Raw genomic sequence first — 25,200 nt, forward strand, 5'->3', positions numbered from 1 at the left:
CTTTGAACCTAGAAGGGAATACACAATAATTTCTTAGGCCTGAATCTGTGGTGTACATAGTAGCCTGAGAGTGCAAGATGAGCTAGCCCTGGGCCTGCAGTGTCAACAATGTTTCTAAGATACAGACCAGGATGGGTGACCCATTGGTAATATGATTGTGGAGGGACTATTCATGGATGTTGTTTTGATCTGAATGAGGCTGAGGTCTTCTCTGTTTCAACTTTATCTCAATGTCCATGAGTTGGCTGTTTGCTTAGTATGCTCAATTCTAACTAGTTGTCTGCTGATCTTTCCAGGTATTGACTGGTTCCTTCTTTGTACAGTTCTTCCTGTTCTGATTTGTACCGGGGACAGATATAGGCTAATGCCGGGGTGGGAAAACTATCCAGCCCCTCAGGGCTTTGGATCCAACCCATGGGATTGCCCCCGCCCAGTGGTACCCCCGGCCCCTCGTCACTCTCAGAAATGGCCAGCACGACATCCCTGGGGTGGGAAGGGGGTGAGGGGGAGGCAGAGGGCTTCGTGCGTTGCCCTTGCCTCCAGGCACCACCTCCACAGCTCCTATTGGCCGGGAACGGGGAATCGCGGCCAATGGGAGCTTCGGGGAAGGTACCTGGAGGCATGGCAAGGGCAGCGCGCAGGGAGCCCTGTGACCCACCCCCCCAGGGGCCATGCAGGGACGTGGTTCCAGCCGCTTCCCGGTGTGGCGTGGCGCCAGGGCATGCATGCAGGGAGCCTGCCCTGGCCCCGGTGTGTGCTGCTGCCACCCCAGAGCTGCTTTAGATAAACGGCACCACGCCGGAGCCCGAACCCCTCTTGCACCCCACTCCCCAACTTCCTGCCCGCACCTCGCACCCCTCCTGCATCCCAACTCCCTGCCCTAAGCCCCCTGCTTCACCCTGCACCCCCATGCACCCCAACTCCCTGCCCTGAGCCCTCGTCACACTCCTGCACCCCAACCCCGTCCTGAGCTCCCTCCTGCAATCCGTACCTCTCCTGCACCCCTGCCTTGAGCCCCCTCCTGTACTCCGCACCCCCTCCTGCATCCCTAATCTCTTCCCTGAGCCCCCTCCTACACCCCACACTCCTCCTCTGCCCCAGTCCCTTGCCCTCAGACTGTTCCTGCACACTGTACTCCCTCCCACACCCCACACTCCCTCCCGCACCCCAACCCCCTGCCCCAGCCCTACATACAATTTCCCCACCCAGATGTGACCCTCGGCCCAAAAAGTTTGCCCACCCCTGGGCTAGTGGATGATCTGAAGTTACACAGATCACACTGCTGACCTGAACATCAAAACTGGATCAGGATAGATTAATCTGAATGAAAGAAAATGCTGCCTTTGGCACAGTTTATAACCTACTCATGAGTTTCTAGAAACAATAACACCTTCCTCACTGGCAGGACTGATTCCTCTTTGACTGCTCATACCAACCAATTGTCCAGATAAAGGTGGATGAAGAGATGCTCGCTTCAGGAAGCTGAAGCTAGAGCCACGGCATTGGTAAATGGGAGGACACCACAGCCATTCAGAAGGAAACAATCACCAGTTCTTACCCAAAATTTAGAATCAAAGAAATATCTGGTGGACTGGATAGATGAGATAATACTGGTTAGGAACAGGAAGTCACCCAGACTGACTGCAAGGTTTTCATCCAACAGTTCAAGGAGTTTACTTTAGACAAATCCAGAATGGGGTAAAAACTGCCAAATGTTATGGAAATTAATGAGTAATCCATGTGCCTGCTTCATGATAGGGACCTCTACTGCTGCTCTGACCTTTATCAGATGACTCAGGCCTGGGCAAATTCTATGCCATTAAGAACACCTAATTTTGAAAATCATCACTGCAGCCCACCATGACCTATCTCCTGTATCCATACTTGGCCCACTGGGCCTCCCAGCACACATCCGACCATGCCGGCCTTGTCCATGTGTGACCCACTGGGCGTCCCATCACACATCCTACCATGCCTGTCCTGTCAGTGTGTGACCCATTGGGCCTCCCATCACATAGCCTACCATGAGTTCTGTATTTGTGCCAGACTTGAGACTTCATCATCTGAATCATCACACTGATTTCAGCTTCCGTACACTGATTGAAACTGAAAAGTGCAACCTCTCATAGGCAAAGAAAAACCTGGATTTCCCTAAGCACTCCTCCTCCCCAGAGTATCACACATATGCAAGCCACAGAACAGTTTACAGTTAAATATTTTCTTGCCAATATTTTAAGAGTGCAGAAGGTTCCAAATTGCTGGTAAAATAAACAATGCCAGACTGTGAAAACTCCTGGCTGCCATGTTCTCTGATGTTAACAAGAGTTTCTTTATTACTGTAACCTTTCTGAAGTGAATAAAAATTATTTCTCTTCCCTAGTTCTGCCCTCAAGTAAAAGGCAAGGGAGGAAAGTGAACCCTGAAGAAAGTTGCACAGTAAGAGCTCCAGAATGCTGGGGATGGCTTGTTCAAACAGGTTGTTTCAAAGACAGCATTTAACATAATAGTAGAAAATACTGAAGTTTCTAATATAACTCCTGTATTTCATTCAGACTTGGTACTGTTGTGAGCAAACTCCAAAGGCTCCTAAATAAATGATCAGGGATATAAAGGGCTAAAGTCTCTTTACACAGCGTTTACTGAAAAGGACCAAAAGACATAGATTAAACCTGGACCGGGTAACATTCTCTTCCTCTAGCACAAGCATAGAAAAAGATGGTCTCGTCCAGTTGGTTTTCAAACTTCTTTTTCTGGGGACCCAGTTGAAGAAAATTGTTGATGCCTGCAACCCAACGGAGCTGGGGATGAGGGGTTTGGGGCGTGGGAAGCGGTTCAGGGCTGGGGCAGAGGGTTGGGGTGCGGGGGTGAGGGCTGTGGGGGTGGGGCCAGGAATGAGGGGTTCAGGATGTGGGGGGGCTCAGGGCTGGGGCACGGGGTTGGGGTGCAGGAGCAGGTCGGGGCTCTGGGCTGGGGATGAGGGGGTTGGGGTCTGGGAAGGGGTTCAGGGCTGGGGCAGAGGGTTGGGGTGCGGGGGTGAGGGCTGTGGGGGTGGGGCCAGGAATGAGGGGTTCAGGGTGGGGGGGGGCTCAGGGCTGGGGCATGGGGTTGGGGTGCAGGAGCGGGTCAGGGCTCTGGGCTGGGGATGAGGGGGTTGGGGTTCAGGAGGGGCTCCGGGTTTAGGGTGGCCCCAGGCAGGGGATTGGGGTGCAGGCACAAACTTACCTTCGACAGCTCAGCGGCGCAGTCAGGATGCACTGCAGGCCACACTGCACCCCGAAAGCAGCCAGTAGCGGATCTGGCTCCTAGGCAGAGGCCAATGGGAGTGCGGAGCCAGTGCTCGGGGCAGGGGCAGCACACAGAGCCTCGTGGCCCCCCTGCCTAGAATAGGGTGACCAGATGTCCCGATTTTATTGGGACAGTCCTGATATTTGGGGATTTTTCTAGGTGCCTATTACCCCCCACTCACTGTCCCAATTTTTCATACTTGCTATCTGGTCACCCTAGCCTAGAAGCTGGACCGCTGCTGGCCGCTTCCAGGGCACAGCGCAGTGTCAGAAAAGGTAGGCACTAGCCTGCGTTAGCTGGGCAGCCCCGCCAATAGGACTTTTAACGTCCCGGTCGGCAGTGCTGACCGGAGCAAGGTGATCCAGCACCTTACATGCCACAACCCAGTACTGGGTCTCGACCCACAGATTGAAAAACACTGGTCTAGTCTACTATGAAACACAAAAGGACATATTTAGGACATCTTGAGTCTCACACACTGCTTTCTAGCTCCTTGACATGCAGATCTGGCCTTCAAGACCCATAGTCAAGACCCCTCTTGATTTTGGGGGCTCCATAAATGTCTAGACTAACTTAGGTTTTCATGTACCATGTATAAAAAGAGAGCTGTTAGCCCTTTTTATTGTAACCAACAAGACATAAACCAATTGCCACTCATGGGGATTTCCCCTAAAAACCATTGATTATTCACAATCATCCTTCTGCCACATAGGATTGATCTTTGGAGCCATGAGACCAATTCTCATGTTTCTGAAGGTCCCAACCCAATTTGTTGCTCCAGGTGGAGGTGCCATCCAGACGGCTTCCAACTAAACTAGGTTGTGAAAGCCCTATCTTCTAGTCACACATTAGCTAGCTGCATGCAGCTGAGATGGCTCCTTTAATTAGCAGCTGCTGCAGCCTCTAGGCTGAACAGAACAGAACAGAAGGCATCATGGTACAGATCCTGTAAACTAAGTACAGGAATGCAAGAAACCCCTGTGTTCTAATCCCAGTTCTGACATGCGGTGGTTTCAGTAACTTCATTTCATTTTTCGGCATTTGTTTTTATATTTGTAAAATGGGAATAATGCTAGTCAGCTACTTACAGGAGTGTAGTGACAATTAACTAGTTAATGCTGCTAACCAGCAATGCTAAGTGCTATTGGAAAGACAACAAGGAGGAATGGAGGAAGACCATAAATAAGCTGTTGAATACAGGAGGAGTAAAAAGGATGGAGATAAAAATGTGGGGAGAAAAGAAAGAGACAATACAACACCGGACAATAACTGATGACCTCAAGAAGGGTGAGGTGTCTAATGCCTATTTTGCTTCAGCCTGCACTAAAAAGGTTAGTGGTGACCAGATACTCAACACAAGGAACGCAAACCAAAATAGGGAAAGAACAGGTTAAAGAATATTTAAGATAAAGTTAGATATATTCATGTTGGTCGGGTCTGATGAAATTCATCCTAGAGTACTTAAGGAACTACCTGAAGCAACCTTGGAACTGTTAGCAATTATCTTCAAGAACTCATGGAGGATGGGTGAGGTTCCAGAGGACTTGAGAAGGGCAAACATAGTACCTGTCTTTTTATAAAGGGGGGAAAAAAAAGAGGACCCTGAGAATTATAGACCAGTCAGCTAACTTTGATACCTGGAAAGATACTGGAACAAATTATTTAACCATCAATTTGTAAGCATTTAGCGGATAATAGGGTTATAAGGAATAGCCAACATGGATTTGTCAAGAACAAATCAGGCCAGATCAACCTATTTTTCTTCATTGACTGGGTTACTGGTCTAGTGGATGGGGGGGAAGCCAGAGATACGATATATTTTGGTTTTAGTAAGGCTTTTAACACAGTCCCACATGACAGTCTCATAAGGAACCAAGGAAAATGTGATCTAGATGAAATTACTATAAAGGGGGTGTACAACTGGTTGGAAGACTGTACTCAGAGTAGGTATCAATGGTTTGCTGTCAAACTGGGAGTACATAGAAAGTGGGATTCCACCAGGGTCAGTCCTGGGTCTGATACTCTTCAATATTTTCATTGAAGACTTGATAATGGAGTGGAGAGTATGATTACAAAATTTGCAGGTGACACCAAACTGGGAAGGGTTACAAGTGCTTTGGAGAACAGGATTAGGATTAGAATTAAAAATGACCTTGATAAATTAGAGTATTGATCTGAAATCAACAAAGTGAAATTTGATAAAGACAAGTGCAAAGTATTACCCTTAGGGAGGAAAAATCAAATGTACAACTACAAAATACGGAAAAACTGTCTATGTGGCAATACTGATGAAAAGGATTTGGGGATTATAGTGGATCACAAACTGAATATGAATCAATGTGATGCAGTTGCAAAAAGGTGTATTCTGGGGTGTATTAACAGGATTGTCATATGTAAGTCATGTGAGGTAATTGGCCCACTCTACTGAGCACTGGTAAGGCCTCAGCTGGAGTACTGTGTCCAATTCTGACAGTTTAAGAAAGATGTGGACAAAATGGAGAGAGTCCATAAGAGACCAACAAAAATGATAAAATGTTTAAAAAACCAGACCTGTGAGGAAAGGTTAAAAAAACTGGGCAAGTTTAGTCTGGACAAAAGATGACTATGGGGAGACCTGATAATAGTCTTCAAATATGTTAAGGGCTGTTATAAAGAGGATGGTGATCATTTTCCATGTCCTACTGCAGATAGGACAAGAAATAATGGACTTAATTGGCAGCAAGGGAGATTTATGTTAGATATGAGGAAAGCCTAATTATAAGAGTAGTTAAGCTCTGAAATAGGCTTCCAAGAAAGGTAGTGAAATCCCCATCACTCAAGGTTGGATAAATACTTGTCAGGGACAGGCCTAGGTTTATGTGGTGCTGCCTCAGCACAGGGGCTGGACTTGATGACTTCTCAAGGTCCCTTCTAGCCCTACATTTCTATGATTCTGTGATTCCCTCCTGTTCTTTAGCTTCTCATTTAGAATGGGGACTAGGACAGAACAAAAGGCCACTGTATTAGAGGGCATCTGCAGAGATGGTGCTAGAGGAAGAGACCCTGATGGCCAGGACATGGAGGGAGTGGGAGATGAAGTAATCATGGGGTGGTGATGTTTTTGGAAATCGAGCAGGTGATCCAGAAGGAGCAGGAGAAGAGGAGGAGGGAGAGGATGGGCCAAGTGTAAGATTTAAAAGGGACTACTGAGATGGAAGTGATGATGGGGAAAGGAGAGGGTCGGGAGGGAGGACCAGCGTTGGGGTTGATATCACCAGAGGTATGGAGGCATCAGCAGAGGAAAACGTGAGATACGGATGTCGGGGGAGGGAGGAGTAAAAGGTGGTGGGTGATATGAAAGGAGTGGGAGAGGGGAGAAGGTCAAGTGGTGTGACCTGTCAAGAGGGAGGGTAGCAGAGAGGAGGAAAGGGATTGAGTGAGGGAGGGTGTGCGGAGGAGAGAAAAGTATGCATAGAATGGGTGAGATGAGAGCCATAGTAAGAAATGGAGGGTCATAAATAATTGGCTGTGCACAACAAACTGTTAATTGGGGAGTCAAAAGTTAAGTAAATTAAGCAACGAATTAAATAGACAGTGAACCAGTTATGAACCAGATTGCTGTGCTGCTTTACCACTGCATACAAATCTTAAGGAACATGCTAAATTTGCTCAGAAGATTTTATTCTCAACCATTCCTTAGTGTAGCCAGTAGTATTATTTTGGGTAACTAATGGGGAGCCTGCCGAGTGTGAGAGGCACCAGTGTGATGTGCTCTTGTCAAACTATTGTTAAGAAGGCAAGCTGCTGCATTTTGTACAAGCTGAAGTTTCTGTGTGGATTTTGTACTCAATCCCAGGTAAGTTGTGTACCATTGATTGATCTGACAACTCAGAGACACTAGAGCTGGACTCCTTACAGATAAATGATCTAATCAATATATCATAAGATGGATACTGCCAGGGGTCTGGTATAGACATCAAATCAGAAGGAGGAACAGGGTGAGAAGCTCCTTAAACATCTAAGATGCAGAAAGAAAATCTGCATTATCATGGGGGATTTCAATTTGGGGGACATAGTCTACCACTAGAAGAATATCTTTGGAGTTCATTAAAATTACAGTTGATAACTTTCCAATACACAGAATATTACAATCAACATGTAGTAATTCTATATTAGACCTTATTCTGATGGCTACGATGGATGGATCAGTGAAATAAAAATTAGCGGTTGCCTAAGTACAAGTTACCACAATCTAATTACATTCAGAATATAATCCTGACCAGTAATATGCACACACCACCCATATAGAGTGCTTTCAAATTTCCAATAACCAAAAACCTGAAAATAAATATGAGCAAACTTGATTGGGAGAATAAATTTAAACTTAAAATTTTTTAAAATAATTGTGAATTGTTTAAGAATATTTTACTAGATGTTTACAAAACAAAATTTCACAATTACAAAAGGAGGCTTTTTGGTTAAAACAATCCTGATTAGGAAGAGACGTGAAAATGGGAATAATTTTTCTTTGAGCCAATATATAACACACAAAAAAAGGGAGAAGCTGATCACATTGATTATAAATTATCAGTTAGGAAATACAGACAATTGATAAGGGAAGCTAAAGATATCAATGAAAATTCTATAACCAAAGACAACAGGAAGGACGTTTAAAAATATATCAGGAAAAAGAGAATTTAGAAATCGTATAGGTTCATTATTAGATAAAGATAAAGACGGTAAAATTGTTAATTCAGAAAGAGACAAAAATGTCCAATAAATATTTTTATTCTGTATTTGAATGAAGTTGGATGACGTATTCATTTCTTACAGTGATAAATATTTTCTAATCCAGTAATAATTAGGGAGGATGTTAAACACAGCTTAAAGTTAAACTTTTAAAACACCCAAGAATTTTAAAAGAATTCGCCAAGGAGCCCTCTGCACTACTGATAGAATCATAGAAGTGTAGGACTGGAAGGGACCTCGAAAGGTCATCTTGTCCAGTCCCCTGCACTCAAGGCAGGACTATGTAATATTTGATGTTGATATTAAACAAATCATGGAATACAGAGGAAGTTCCAGAAGACTGGAACAGTTAATGCTGTACCAATATTCAAAATGACTGCAGTAACTACAGGCTGGTTAGCCTGATATTGATCGTCATCTTCTTCAATGCTTAGCAGAATGGTTGGTCTTAGTAATCATTCATCATTGAGTCTGTTCCTGTGCAGCTGCAAGGGCTTGATGGGACAAGAGTCGAACACTGGAATAGACTTGATGCACCCACATAATAGGTGGTCTGACTCTAGGCTGCCTCCACCCCTCACAGTTAGTGGAATTTTATCCCGGATGTCACAAGCCACCCGGAAAACAGCGTTCACAAGAATGTCTTGCGGCATTTTGGCGACACATCCGAAAAGCGTAAGACACCACCTGTGGACAATGGCCCAAGTCACCAGTAGGCTGGAGCAAATGTAAACATCTGTATTACAAATTAAGTCATTCCACTTTATGCCCAATATACAACATTTGCATTTTGCGTGGAAAGCCTCCAGCTTTGCCCAGTCTGAGCGGCATAGAGTCCATGTTTCACAACTGTATGGCAGTATGAAGAGGATATAGCTCAAACAGATCCTGAACTTGGTTGTCATTCTGAAATGATGTTGATTCCATATTCGTTGTAGATGACCCATGGCAGACTCTGCGATGTCAATCTGGTGGAGAACGTCCATGAAATAGTTGGAGGAACTGGTGAGTATAGAACCCAAATAGCAAAAAATGGAGACTGCTTTGACAATTTCATTATTCAAAGAGATTTGGGTCATGGGTGGACCTGAACCTAGATTTTGCAACTTTGTCTTTGACCACGAAACACGGAGGCCAACTTTAGCTGACTCCTCCTCCATTTGCTGGAGTGCCTCATGAAACTTGTTAGGGCTCTGTACTAGAAGAATGTCATCAGCATAGTCAAGGTCTGAGAGAGAGAGATCACCAATCTTAAAGCCTATGAACCTGATGGAATGTTGCATTATGAAATCCATTGCCCAACAAAAGAGTGCAGAGGTCAAGGTACACCCCTGCCTGACAGCAGATACTGATTTAAAAGATGCTGCCATCCGATTAAGTAGCATAGTTCCGTTACGCAGCTTGCTAATTAAGTCCAGCCGAGTTAGGACATCTATGCCCTTGAAGGCCTTCCATAGCGCGACTTGGTCAATGGAATCAAACGCAGCCTTAAGATCAACATATGCTACGTCAGGGGATCTTGAACTTGTGGTGTATCTCTGACAACAAGTGGAGGGCCAGAATGGCAGTTAATGTGGATCTGTGCTGAAGGGCTGTGACCTTCAATTGAATTGTCTGGAAGGCCTCCTCTGATAACCATGAATTCTGATATTAATGCCAGACACAATAATAGACACAATAATAGAAAGCCTGGTAAGGGAGGAACAGAGTACAAGCGAGGGGCCACTGGACAGGAAGAGTAGGACTGCTATATGGAATTGTGCTGAGCACATTGATAATGACAGGTTTGGTTACGGATGGGTACAGTGCTGTTATATCCCGTATCTACTGCCATCCTCATGGGGCAGAGTTCAGGTTGTGTGGCTGTGTTGTGTGGGAAGTATCACCTTAGCTCTGTCATTCCTAGTTTGGCAACATTTGAGTTTTGGGATTTAAATTCTTACATTCTCAAAGGGCTCAAGGAGCACAGGGCAGTGCAGAGTGCCAGCAACCTTCACTCCACTGTAACAATGAATTTTGCATATGACTTTTCCCATGTTTTTTGAGAAAGGGTAGTGAGAGGGGCATTACTGGGAAGGGAGGTTGTGGGAATAAGGGGGTGCTGTAAGGAGATTTCCTGGGCACTTCTCACAGCCTCTGAGCTACCAGCTATAGGCTCCCAGGAGAGCCCCAGACTGCTTGCCCCTATCAGGACCTAGCACATCTGGGCAGTTTATACCAGCTCCCAGTACACTAAATAAGCTTCAGGGCAGGCCTGTGAGCTGACCCTGAGCACAGTTTCTATGATTGCAACTCTCCTTTGGTCTCAACACCATGTACCTATGACATGCACCCAAACAGGTTCATTCGCAGCTACCTGGCTGTTTCTCTGCTGTGTGCCTGATTCCTCAGCCCTTACAAAACTAAAACAGGTCATCTGAGGGAGGGACTTTATCTCAGAAATCTCTAGACCAAAAAACTCCAAATTTGCACCATATAATCTACCATCTATCCTGGAGCCCAATGAGGCATAGTTGTTTTCAAGACCATTTGCCTATATGGATGAACACAGGACAGTCCCTAGCTATGGATAAAAATACATTATAAGAACCAGGAAATTTTAAAATGAGGTGATTTTAGGAGGAATATATCTCAGGAATCCATTGACCAAATGAGCCTAAACGTGCACTACTAACTCTACCCTAAGATTTTGAATGGTGTAAACAAATTTGAGGGCAAATACAAGTATACATGGGGATTGTAGAGTACTTTGAAAATTCAGCTCTGAACACAAAGCTCTGCTCAGTCTTAACTATAGTGCTGCAAGAGCCACCCTCATAATCTTTTTGAAAGTCCCCCCTCTCTCTCACACCCCTTTGTCACCCAACATGACATCCTTCCCCTGAATCATCAGCACATCTGAGAAGCCTAACATCCCATACTCCTCTACTGAAAACATTGTGTAACCCACACTAATACGCTGTCATGGCTGGATGTTTATAATTCTGCTAAAGCCTATGCATAAGTGGCCCTTGGTGCTTCAGCTCAAGCAGCAGAGACTCATGCTTTTAGATCCAGACAACCCAACTAAGGTCATTGCTACAAATGGTCCAGCCATTAGAAAAGGCACAATTCATTACTGTGGGTTACACATTCCTCCTTGCCAAGGAAGCTCATCCCACAGTAATTCAAATCCCGGAACAGGTTTGTAGGGTCTGAATACAGGACTTCTGTATCTAAAAACACTAGAGGACTAATTCCATTCGCTCAGAAACAGCAGCACACTGAAACCTCCATATGTGGTCTATCCCCATGATGTTAGTGTGGGTTACACTTGCATCTTCTGAAGTCATCTCATGTCATAACTCCTATGGGAAAAGAACTTTAACGCTCCATTATCCTAATTTAGGTCATCAGTAATATTGTGCCACTGTAGTTCTTATGTCTGTAATATTCTTAATGCATTGTAGCTATGTTGGTCACAGGATACTAGAGAGACAAGATAGGGTAGGTAATATCTTTTATTGGACCAACTTCTGTTGGTGAAAGAGACAAACTTTCGAACTACACAGAGCCATTCCTCACCTTGTATCTTTTTTGACATTTAAAATATTACTTTTTAAACCTTAAAAAGGAGTCACACAAAACATGTTGCTGCAACTTTTAATATGCATTTGTCCAAACTATTCAAAGCAAAGAATCACACATATTAATATCATATCTCTGATTGCCTTCAGATGTTTTTAAAAGGGTCTGAATAAAATGACACTGCAAAATTGTCATAAGGTGATTTTTAAATAGTTATAAATCTCCTGGGGAGGGGTGGAGCTTTCCCTTTAAAATAGCCTAGAAAATTCAAGCATTTCACAAAATACAATAAGTATTTGAAAATGATCCTCTAACTCAAAACAGAATTTTTATCAGACTTTTTCATCCTCACTAAAATGAAGAGTCTGGAACAAATCTAAACTTTCCTGTTCCTTCTACCCCAATCCACCCAAGACCTCCACCTTCCTGTCCTCTTCCCCAGTAAGCTTCCTTCATCTCACATGAAACTCCCTCCCATGCAATGCACTCCCATTCATGGGCCACTCACTCTCCTCCTGCCCCAATCCACAGCCTCTTCCCATAAAACACTTGTTTTCTATGAGATACTTCTCATCCTGACTCCTATGCTGCCTGCTTTCCCTGTCTTGATTCTGATCATGCTTCTTGACTCCTTGGGTAACCTCATGCATCTTTTATCCTCCATTAGGAGGAATAGCTTCTTTTGGAACTGACCTGTTGCAAATTTAAGAAAATGTAATACATGACGTGAATAATCCCAAACTGGTTTCCAATAGTCAGAATGTGGCTAATGTAGGACAAGGCTGGATTTGTTTTCTTTTAAAACAGATTCTAACAGTGGCAGAACAAGGCAGAAATCTGTGCTCAAAGTTTCTGAGCCAGATTCTGCTCTGTTACACTGATGTAACTGTGGAGTAATGCCAGTGATTTTAATGGTGTTACTTTATATTCACACCAGTATGACTGAGAGCAAATATGGGCCACTGTGTAAAAACAGCTCCAGCTGAAAGCATAACAAAGGCTGTATTGTGCTATGCAAGGCAGTGGCAATAAACTAATTCAAAAGACATCTAGAAGTAGGGGTTTGAGTGGTCTGGTGGGAAAGCAAGAAGGTGGAATTAAGATAAATTAGACAGGTTGCCATGTTGGGCTGGACAGTCCCTTCCTGTTCCTATCATCTCTTACGACTCTTAAAACATGCACTGATACAAATCAGGATTTTGTACCGAACAAGCTAATCTTGTACATTTCAGACATATAGTATCCCTGCATCATACCAGAAACATCCTTGTTAAAAAGAAACTTATTTGAATTAGGAACGTTTATTTCAAATCAGTCCCTGATGCATATGTTTAGATAGAGTACAATTTACGTAGACTAATGGTAGTGAGTCTTGATATTACCAGGGAAGATCTAAGAATAAGGAACAGGAATTTTCTGAGGTCTCCCCTTCTCTAAATTCCATGGTATGGAGTCCTAATGATCAACTCCGCTGCACCCTGATTCAGGAGTATGAGAATACACTCAAGACACCACAGTCTTGCTTTTTAAAGCTAGATTTACCAAAACACAATGTGCAAGCGAATCTAATATCTTTGTTGCCAAGGTCCTCTGATAGGAAGAAAACAGTTGCAATTTCTAGTATTGACTCTGGCTCCCCCTTACAAATTGATTAAGCAGCTGCCAGTTTGGATAATTTAAACTTGCTCAGTGTAAGCCACAAGATGGAGATATCTGGCAGAGCAGGATCGTAAGGAAGTCTTTTACCCAGCCTAATGTTACTATTAACACTCTGAGCCATTGCATCAAGCCAATTTTTATGTTTGTTTTTTAAGTTTGGTAGAAATGTCACAAGTGGAAAAATTAAGTAAAGAGCACTGGTTAGCCACAGAACTGGACACACCTGGCTGCAAACCCACCAAAAGAAACTGACTTCATTAGTACTAGCAGCAGCAGAGCAAAATTTATATCTGAAATCTGCCTGCGCCAGTAGAACTGCTGAGGCCAAAAGCTCTCTGCCTGTTTTTACAGCTGTGTCAGGTTTTGATTCCTGACTCTTGCTGACACTCTGGAGTGCTGAAGGAGCCCAGGCTCCAGGCTCCCAAAACTTTGCAGCTGAGATTCAGATCTCAGAGATTTAGCTATCAGTTTATGAAATAATACAAAATCAAATTGGAGTTGGAGCTGATATAAATTAGTAGTAAAAATGCAACACACATTAATTTAACAGCAATGATCCAGCATTTTTAAGAGCAGATGGCAAATTCTAAATACATTAATTACAATTCTGAAATATAAAAGTTAATGTCCATTTTCTGCATCAGCTGTATTAACTACAGGTTACGATACATGAAAGGGGGTTGGACCCCCGAACGTCCCTCTCTCAAAATGTACCTTACCTCTTACTGATTTTAGACAAACTGCCTTTTAAAAATAACCTGACCAATGGAAGATTTTTTTATTTTAATGAGTGCACATGCCTGAAAGCCTCTTAACAGAAGAATACAGTTAAAAATGTCCAAGATTAAATTAATGAACTGCTCTGCTTTCTGCTTATCAATCAGGTAGCTACATCAATCACCTACTCCAGAAATTTGTACCCAGCTCTCCTCATACCAACCAAAAACTACCTTAGAGAGACAAGGTATGTGAGGTAATATATTTTACTGGTCCAACTTCTACGGGTGAGAGAGACGAGCTTTTGAGCTACACAGAGCTCTTCTTCAGATCTGGGAACGATACTGAGAATGGTCACAACTAAATAGAAGATTGAACAGATATTTAGTACATACTCTAAACCTAAGGGACAATTAGAACCACAAGGCTAGAAGGGACCGCAAGGATCATCTAGTCTCACCCCGTGCCAAGATGCAGGATTTGTTTTGTCTAAACCATCCCAGACAGATGGCTCTCCAGCCTCCTTTTGAAAACCTCCAGTGAAGGAGCTTCCACAACCTCCCCAGACAGTCTGTTCCCTTGTCCTACTGCTCTTACTTTTCAAGGTGAAATGACCCATTAACACCCTACAGTCATAGGACAGAAAGGGGGGTTAGTGGGTTACAGATTGCTGTATGATCAACACCCCCCACAAAACACCTTTCAAGATCCATGGGTCCTACTCATACCTATCACAACATGTGCTGTACCTCATCCAGTGCACTAAATGCCACAACAACTATGTGAGTGAAACCAGACAATCACTACACACTCAAATGAACTCCCACAGGAAAATGATAAAAGAAAACAATACCATAAACCTGTGGGTGAACACCTTTCACAAAGCGATCACTACATATCTGATCTATCAGTCCTCATCCTCAAAGGAAAAATGCATAATCCTTTCAAAAGATGAGTCTCTGAGCTTAAATTTATAACTTTGATATGGTTTTAATAAAGACATTGGCTTATTACAATAATCTGTAACCCACTAATCCCCCATTTTTGTCCTATGGCTGCTAGGGTGTTAATCATAGAATAGAATAGAATCATAGAATATCAGGGTTGGAAGGGACCTCAGGAGATCATCTAGTCCAACCCCCTGTTCAAAGCAGGACCAATCCCCAATTTTTTCCCCAAATGGCCCCCTCAGGGATTGAACTCACAACCCTGGGTTTAGCAAGCTAATGCTCAAACCACTGAGCTATCCCTCCCCCCAGTGAACTCTATCCCTTGAATGACCCACTTTACCTTGAATTGTCCCATAGAATATGTACTAACTACTTATGCTAAACTATCTGGAGCCTCTGATAGGGTCCCAAAACTCAGGCTGCAGCCCTAGCCCGAATGTCTATACCATAATTAAACAGCCCCTCAGCGCGAGTCAGCTGGCACAGGCAGCTGCGGGTGTCTAATGGCAGTGTAGACATACCCTCTGAGTATGTTCCAGCCCTGAAGAAGATCTTGCTTCATGTAGCTTCAAAGGTTGTCTCTCTCACCAACAGAAGTTGGTCCAGTAAAAGACATTACCTCATCCATCTTGTCTCTCTAATATCCTGGGACCGACACAGCTACAACAACACTGCATACAAAAACTATCTTAGCAGCTATAATTTACTGAACTCTTTATGCAACCCTGTGGAAGTTCAGACTGGTGGATTCCCTTGAAGAAATCCAGTTTTTAAGACAGAAACAGTTTCCTTTTCTCTTCAGGGCTGCACAAAGGTGGACTAGCAAATTTCATACAGATGCAGATTCTCTTTTGGCCCAGGAAACCAAACTCTCTCATGAGCTTTAATTCCCAAGATGTAGTGGAGACCCTCCCGCCATTTATGCCTCCTTAGTACAGGAATGAATCCATCTGTTTGAGAATGAGAAGCTGACCCTCTAGACCTTTCTTATATGTCTAGACCAGGACAAACTGGATTTCTTAACCTCCTGGGAGCAGTGCACGAGATACTTCAAGGACCTAAAAGCATGCTGTGATCTTCCCTTTATCTGAAGTAAGGCAGGACAAAGGCCAGAATCTGAAATTCATCTAGGAAGTAGCTACTCAGAAATCAGAAAGGAATATTTAACGAGGAGAGCTGCCATGATAATTATATTTTTGGTGGCTTCCAATGACACTCAGAAAAAGCTAACAGAAGCTAGAAGCTCGAATACGGAAAGAGAAAGCTGGTAGAAAGAGCAGATTAAACAGTCTAGGACAAGACAATTGACTCAGGCCTGACCAGGAGATTTGCTTTGGCTGGACAGCATCTTGGAATTAAGCAGTGCAATCCAATAAAAGAATTTTCAGCATTTCCTCCAATAGTCCCTAAGGTCAAAACTTGGTCCTTGTGGTTTCTCAAGACTGACTTCATTCTCCACTTCCTCCTGGAGGAACTCCAGAACTTGGGAAACAGAACAAGACCAACCTTGCATGCCCTGCAAGAGCACCTTTTAGAGAAAAAGTTCTAAGGATGGGAGTATGGATTAGAGATAACAGGCGTATGGGAGTTCAGACCAATGTCCATATTTAAAAATCCCTAATATCTAAGAGACATTTTTCATGAACCATGCTTGGAGATATAATTTGACCCAGATACTGAGATCATCTTGCATGGGGTCAAATTTATCTGAAAAATGTCAAGTAGGAAACATGTTCTCCAAATGTTAACATCAGAAGTTTCAAATACCATGATCAACAGAGCTAGTTCCTAGAGAGCTAGTAGCAGGAAAGCATATTGGGTCTTCCCCAATAGAATAAATCCGATGCCCAGCCAGAATCCAGAAAACCTCTGAACCTGGTACAAAACCTGGGAAGCTTGGATTTCTCTGTTGTAGCACAGCAGTCTATAGAGGGAATCCCTCATTTTGAGTAAACTGCCTTGAACTTCCGCACATCTAATCACCAGTCTCTAAGAAGGAGGATCTGATGACAGAGCCAGTCTGTCTGGAGACAGACCACCACTAACTCAGTTAGCTGGTGTGGTTCTGCCAATCTTCGGGTATTACTACTTGAGCCACTGTCTTACTCTTAAAAAAAAAAAAAGGTGTACTTGTCACACCTTAGAGACTAACAAATTGAAATTTGTTAGTCTCTAAGGTGCCACAAGTGCTCCTTTTCTTTTTTGCGAATACAGACTAACACGGCTGCTACTCTGAAACCTGTCTTACTCTTAGTGCTTACATGTTTGCTTATGTACAAGATTTACTGATTTGTCTCTGAAGACAAGAACTGATTGGCCCTATGGATGTTTCCACGAGACCAAGAGAAAAAAATCGTGTTGCTCGCAAATTCAGATTTACTGTGAAATTTCTTTTCCTGCCTGGTTCAAATGGCTTGATTAGGTTGAGAGTGACCTAGGGCTCCCAGACTTTAAAAATGACTACCCGCTAATGAAGTTCCCCAAGAGGCAACCCTGACTTCCAATCCCATAGTGAGTACCAGCAATGAAAGAACTGCCTTATGGAGGCTGGTGAAGAAAACCTTGGATTCCACCTGGAAAACAATGGCCTCTTTACCCTGCTCTGGCAGAATGAAGGGGTCATAAAAACAGCAGAGCAGGCCATTGAAGAACATTGCTGATGGAAGAGAATTACCTGGGTGCCACAGAGCTGGTGTAACAGCTCTATATCACTCTCTCACAGCATTGGAGGGTTTCAGGAGCATTGTTAGAGGGAAAGGTACATGGCCACAGTACCACTAGGCTCTGGCTATTCTCAGCTGTTGCAATGGCTCCAAGTTAGAAACCTCAAACTCCTGGGGAAGCAAGGTAAAGGTTTAGCCCAGAACATGCACCATCGTAAGTGGGGACAGAAACCCTCTGAACCTCTCTATCCTTACTTTAGAGTGTTCCTCCACAGAGCCTTTGAAGAGGTGTGTGACAAGATGAGAAAGAGCTCCTCCCTTTCCCTCACTGCCCTCTCACCCAGGTGGCAAAACTGGCAGAATGAGCCTGCCACAGAGAAACATTGAAGTCCCCTTCTTCTCTCCGCATCTGCTATTGTCATCTAAGGGCATATCTACATGTACAGCACCACAGCGGCGCAGCTATACCGATGCAGCTGCGCTGCTGCAGCACATCTGGTCAAGACGCTATATGCCGATAGGAGAGAGCTCTACTGTCGGCATAATAAAACCACCTCCATGAATGGCAGAAGCTATGTCGGTGGGAGAAGCTCTCCCACTGACATACTGCTGTCCACACCAGCGCTTAGGTTGGTGTAACTTATGTTGCACGGGGGTGGTTTATTCACATCCCTGAGCAACATGAGTTACGCCAACATAAGCTGTAGTGTAGACATAGCCTTATCTCTCAAAGGCAGAATATAGATTAATTAGAGAAGGACTGGACTACTGGAGAGAAGATCTGGGCGCTCATTTTGGATCAGCTTTGGTTGAATGTAGTGCCTGGGTGATAAGCAGAAGGCAGATCATTCCACAAAGCTCACTTAATGAAGCCTTGAGCACAATTATAGGTGTGTGTGTGTGTAGCAGCAGGAAAAGTACTAAGGACTGTCCCAGCTGCCCCTCTTCTAGCCATTGTTTAGCTAATTTCTTGTAGGTGTTGCAGCATAACGGAGTCCTAAGGGAAAGATCAGCTCACAGGTGGAGGTCCATGTTTAGCAGGTGTTGTAAGAAATCACATAGACAACTGTGGGAGGAGGGGTAAAACAGTGTATTAGGCTGGCAAAACTGGCAGAGAGGAGGGGATAAATTGACAAGATTATCTAAGATGAGTTACATGCCCAAATGAAGCAATGAATAGGAGCAAAAGAAATTCTAAGATCTTAGAAACATCTATATTTCACCACACGTCCAACAAACAATATTAACTGAAATTAAAAGGTACAGCGCAAAAAGTGAAATCCCTGCAAGATGATCTGTAAAAAGGGGTAAACAGTGAGGTGGCAAAATTTGCAGATGATACAAAACTACTCACTATAGTTAAGTCCAAAGCAGACTGCGAAGAGCTACAAAAGGATCTCTTAAAAGTGGGTGACTGGGCAACAAAACGGCAGATGAAATTCAAAGTTGATGACTGCAAAGTAATGCACATTGGAAAAAATAATCTCAACTATACATATAAAATGATAGGGTCTAAATTAGCTGTTACCAGTCAAGAAAGAGATCTTGGAGTCATTGTGGATAGTTCTCTGAAAACATCCAGTGAATGTGCAAAGGCAATCAAAAAAACAAAACAAAACAAAACAAAACAAAACAGAATGTTGGGAATCATTAAAAAAGGGATAAATAATAAGACAGAAAATATCATTTTGCCTCTATGTAAATCCATGGTACACCCACACATGTTGAATACTGCATGCAGATATGTTCGCCCCATCTCAAACTAGTTTTATTGGAATTGGAAAAGGTTCAGAAAAGGGCAACAAAAATGATTAAGGGTATGGAACGACTGCCATATGAGGCGAGATTAATAAGACTGGGACTTTTCAGCTTGGAAAAGAGACAACTAAGGGGGGGGATATGATAGAGGTCTATAAAATCATGACTGGAGTGGAGAAAGTAAATAAGGAGGTATTATTTACTCCTTCTCATAACACAAGAACTAGGGGTCACCAAATGAAATTAACAGGCAGCACATTTAAAACAAACAAAAGGAAGCATTTTTTCACAAAACGCAGTCAACCTAGGGAACTCCTTGCCAGAGGATGTTGTGAAGGCCAAAACTATAACAGAGTTCTAAAAAGAACTAGATAAGTTCATGGAGGATAGGTCCATCCATGGCAATTAGCCAGGATGAATAGGGATGGTGTCCCTAGCCTCTGTTTGCCAGAAGCTGGGAATGGGCAACAGGGGATGGATCACTTGATGATTACCTGTTCTGTTCATTCCCTCTGGGGCACCTGGCATTGGCCACTGTTGGAAGACAAAATACTGGGCTAGATGGACCTTTGGTCTGACCTAGTATGGTCCTTCTCATGTTCTTAAAGGAGAAGTCTGTGGGATCAAGCCTGTAGATACATACAAGCTTTGTCTTCAAATATTTGGTGTTCCCAGACAAAAGCTATGGTAAAATGGAGTTACAGCTGAGAACACATCTAAAGTAACTTAGAGGCAAATACATTATAGGGATGCTGTCATTATCACAAACCAAGTGATATAAACCTAGGAAATTCAGAATTAAGGTTAAAAGAAATCTAAACATGCTGAGGTATGGAAACATACAGTTAGGTCACACACACAACTTTAACTCTGGTTGGTACTGACATCACACAATAACCACACAACCACGCTGAATACATTTTAGTGTGTGCGGTCCCTGATTAGACAAGACTGATTTCTGAAGATTCTTTTTAAGTCTTCAAGGGGAGCTTTGCAGGCAATGGGGATAGCCTGATTTACAGGAGACATAGAAACTCCTAAATTCAGATCTATTCCAAAGACTAGATCCAACAGGGGGCTGCCTTGTGTGCACTTTCTGTAACTAACTGGGTAAAGCACCTGGACAGCAGAGTTCTCAGAAAGTTTCAGGCAACTAAAAAAAAAAAAAGAATAGTTGTCACTGAGGGAGCAACTGAAATCTCCCAGAATCAACACTTCCCAGGACTCTCTGAGCAATGAAAAGAGAAGAGTGTACACCTAATAGAGAGACACTCCCTTGCACACTGAGAAAACCACTCTCATTAGCAGTACCTGCAAGTGTTGTGGACCTATTGCACATACAGAAGAGAGGGCTGCCCAAAGAGGTCAGAATACAATTAGTGCAATTTAGAAACAAAAGGGAGCATGGGAGAAAGGAGACAATATTACTTCTGACCTATGGTTAATATTCTCTCTTTTGAATGTTACTTGACCCAGCTCCCTAGCTGACCCTGCCTTGGCTTCTTGTTTCTTTAGTAACTGGGGCACTGGTATATTAACCCTTCTAGGTTTTCTATTTGATCTGTTTATTTTAATCCTGAACAATTCCCTTTTTCTCCAGAAATAGCATAACAGCAGTTCCCTCTTTTCACAATACAAGTCACAACAGGCATTGCCTCCCCGTCCAACCATTGCCTGCAGAAGTACTGGAGTCCTGTGAAGACAAGGACATTCATTTCCATCAGCCCTGCAGAGGTCGCTATACTTCAAGGTTTGTGAAGGTCATCTCCTAGTGCTGCTGCCCCATGCATTGTGATCTCTGAGGCCCCATGCCAATGCTGGTATGGAGTGGCACACTCTGATTCGAAGACTTTAAGGCCAGAAGGGACCATTGTGATTACCTTGGCTGACCTTCTGCATAGTACAGGCCAAAGAACCTCACTCAGTGCTTCCTGCATTAAGGCCCTTAACTTGTGATTGAACTGCCCTTGAAGCTCTTGTTCCTTTATAAGCTCCCTTCTGAGATCAGGACCAGATATGCAGAGAATCCAAACTGTAGATTGTACTTGTGGTTAGTTATAGCATTATGTAGAAACTGTGTCCTCTCTCCCTGTTTCCATCCACTATCCTGGGTACATGGAATACTGAAATCCCAGCTGAAACCAGTCAGACCAAGTCTTGCACCACCTTAATCCCACAGCTACTGTTCTAATATGTGCCAGATCACAAAACATTAAAGGGTTTGGGTCATCAAAATAATCAAGAAAGTCAACACTAGACAAAGATGACTTACCCCCATCACCTTACCACGCTGTTCAACGTCTTCCCACATAGAATGAACTATATAGCGACACATGTATTTCCCAGCTCGACCCTCCTGTTTCATTCGTACTAGACACATCCTGCAAGAGAACAAGCACCAGAGAAGTTGGTTTGATTTCCAACGGCTTCTTCAGACCTTAAAAGAGTAAAGAAACCTATTTTTATTTTAAATTCCTTACAAATCTCACTACAGCATGGAAAGTGCTATAAGTATAAATAATATTCTGCTCTGGTTAAAAAAGTTCCTCGATAAAAATGGCACATTTTTACTTTCACAAAACTTGCCTTCTGTGTATTTGAAGTTTGATCTGCTGGATTTCAGACTAGTCTACAGTGGGGAAATCTACCTAAATATTAAAACCGTTTCAAAAATGGCTGGAGCTGCAGCACAGACGAGGCTACCGTAGGTGAAATCATTCTTCAAATTAGTGAAGCCCTCAGAAAGCAGGTTACAAAAATGGCTTTGCCTGCTGGAGCCACTGCAGTTCCAATCAGTTTTAAAACCAGATTGAATTTTGGGGAAAATGTCCCAAATGTAGATAAAGCCTTGGTGACAATATGTTTGTATTGTTTTTTATTCCTGTAAGCCTTGCAGAGCCACACCAGCTACAGAAGGCAGCACTGGAGTCTGTCCAAGCTCATTTCTCTACTTCAGGGAACTGAACCTGTTGTAATTAAATCAACTGTACTGAACTGCCTCTGTGTCCTCATTAGCCATGCTGTATCAGTTTAAGAATCACTGCAGGTTTGACCCATGTCCACACTAAGGCTGTGTCTACTCTATGAGTTAGCGGTGTGATTCCCAGCTTGTGTAGACATACTCATGCTAGCTCTCATCTGAACTAGAACACTACAAATAGGGAAGCTGTGGTAGCATGGGAAGCAGTGGAATGGACTGGCTGCCCCAAGTACATACCCATGGGGTTCAGGAGGGTATGTACTCAGGATGGCTAGCTCCTGCTACCACCGCTTCCATTGTCCATGCTACTACAGCCATACTACTATTTTAGCATGCTAGCTCACATGAGAGCTAGTATGGGTACATCTATGCAAGCTGAGACTCATAGTATGTAGTTTTCAGAGAAGCAGCCATGTTAGTCTGTATCCGCAAAAAAGAAAAGGAGTACTTGTGGCACCTCAGAGACTAAAAAATTTATTTGAGCATAAGCTTTCATGAGCTACAGCTCACTTCATCAGATGCATTCAGTGGAAAATACAGTGGGGAGATTTATATACATAGAGAACATGAAACAATGGGTGTTACCATACACACTGTAACAAGAGTGTTCGGGTAAGGTCAGCTATTACCAGCAGGAGGGGGTGGGAGGGGAACCTTTTGTAGTGATAATCAAGATACTATGTAGTGTAGACATAGCCTAAGGACTTCTGTACACCCCATATTGCCACTTATTTTGTGGCAATGTGGGGTGTAAATCTACCCCACAGTAATCTACTGTGCACTAAATGTCTACATGGACCCTGCTACGGTGCACAAAAAGCTTTGATCTACCTTGCTTTGAAATGGGAGTAGATTAAAGTGCACTAGGAAACTTTTAGTTCACAGCAGCAGAGTCCACACATACCCACGGAAACTCAGCGCGTGGCAGATTTACAGCTCAGCTTGCCATGAACTAAGTGTTTATGCAGACAAACCCTAGCACGTCCCTAAATTGTTTCAGCTGCAATGACCCACTCTCCAGACCAGTGCATTCTGGGAGATTTTGCAAGGCTCCAAGTGCACTGTGGGACATTAGTAGGAGAACAGGGTTGAACTGTTTCAGCTTCTCTGCATCAAAATTGGCACTAAAACAGCTCAGGCTAAACTGGTATTTAGCCCCAAAAAAACATATTCTACTCTGCTTGGTTCATAGTGTGCTTGTAAACCATGAGGAGCACTTTCATGTGTGAGTGCAAAGTACATAGATTAGGAGATTAAAATGGTGCTTAGATCCGTGTGTTTCTCTAGTGTTCACAAGACCTGTGTCAATCTATGCACACTGAAAGTGCTTACCACATTGTGGATGCTGCCTCAGCAGAAAGAATAAATTAGCTGCAGAATCTTTATTATTGGGGATGATGTGCAAAAAGGAAAGAAATCAGTTTGTATCTTAGATTCCAGACAGGGTCCTGACCATTAGAAAAAACATATTTTTCTTATAAATGGAGCAAAAATTACTCTGGAGGTGAGTTACTGATGGAAATAAAACTAAAGCCCCATGAAGCCATTTGTACCAAGACACTTTTCAGAATAGAGCCACATTTTCCAAACTGCATACAAGTGTTTGTTTTAAACTTAGAAATTAGAGATGAAAAACATCTCATGGACCTAATTTTTTGATGGAGGACATCTGGAAATGCTGAGTGTTGATTGGCTGAAGCTGGATATGGAGCACTTGGGATAGGGATGGGAAGGTTAAGGCAGCTCTCTGTAACACCTTCTGCCTCTGGCCTCCTGCCCTCTTTTCTCTTTCTTGCATGGTTTTGTACTTCTTGTGCTTGTGCTTTCTGACTGGAGGGTACTGGGTGCTCCAGCTCATCGGAAGCGCACCTGAAAGCTTTGCTGACTAGCCCAGGCCACTTCACAGCAAACGTAAAACTTCATTCTAATGTCTGTATGTAGCTACCAGCGCCGACAGTGGAGGCTTCATTAGCCCCATTAGCCCCTCAGTGTGGTTCAGGGCATTTGATTAGCCCCTTGATTCAGAGCAAGAGGGGGAGGAAAAGCGAGGGTCATAGGAGGAGCAGAGGGAAGACAGACAAATGGGGGAAGAGTGATATCGGAAGGATGGAGGGACACGGGGAGCAGTGCCAGAGGGGAAAGGGAGGACAGAGATAGGGGCAAAGTGAGAGAGGAAGGGTAGAAGGGCTGGAGAAAGACAGAATGAGAGTGAGTATAAAGTAGAGGGATAAGTGGGGAGGGAGTGCAATAGAGATGGCTAGAAAGACCTGGAGAGAGGAAAGGATAAAAGAGGGGGTGAGGATGGGGCAGAGTGAGAGAGGCTTAGGGAAGATAGAGGGATGGAGAAATTCCCTAAAAACGTGTCAGATTTTCTTTTTGGAAAATGCTCTGGAGCTGTGTGGTGTTCCCAAGGCTCATGTGGTGACTTCCAGAGTGGTTGTGAGGATGGGCCGATGATCCCTCCATAGCCTGGCAGTACCATCCTTCCTTCAGCCCTGGCAGGTGGTGGAGAATAGGGAGGGTTATAGAGTGACACAGAGTGCATCATACCCATCCAGAGAGGAAGGATACTCTTGCAGTTAAAGAACTGGGCTGGGATTTGGGAGATATAGATCCAATTCCCAGTCCTGGCACAAACTCTCTGTATGACCTTTGGCTTAAACTCCCTCTGTGCATCGGCTCCATGTGTAAAATAAGGATAATGCACCCTTTTACCCATCATTCATCTGTCTTGTGTATTTTGATTGCAAAGTCCTGCCCATACAAACACTCTGATCAGTAATAATCTTGGAATCCCATTGCTTTCCCCACACCTAATAAGACAGATAACAAAAGACCATGTTTGGGAGCCCAACTCTGGATAAGAAAAATGGTTTTATACATTACAGCCTGG

At 43.6% G+C, this 25,200-nt stretch overlaps 1 protein-coding gene across 2 annotated transcripts in view; it reads right to left on the reverse strand.

The window, feature by feature from the left end:
* LOC119841858 (ubiquinol-cytochrome-c reductase complex assembly factor 1) overlaps window positions 1-25,200 on the reverse strand; it is a 95,147-nt gene that overhangs the window by 20,375 nt on the left and 49,572 nt on the right. For both annotated transcript variants that reach the window (XM_038369594.2, XM_038369592.2), the window contains one exon: window positions 21,600-21,708. In XM_038369594.2, coding sequence (XP_038225522.1) covers window positions 21,600-21,708 — 109 coding nt within the window. The remainder of the gene's footprint in view (window positions 1-21,599; window positions 21,709-25,200) is intronic.

Source organism: Dermochelys coriacea, chromosome 13, assembly GCF_009764565.3.
Source record: "Dermochelys coriacea isolate rDerCor1 chromosome 13, rDerCor1.pri.v4, whole genome shotgun sequence".
Lineage (NCBI taxonomy): Eukaryota > Metazoa > Chordata > Testudines > Dermochelyidae > Dermochelys > Dermochelys coriacea.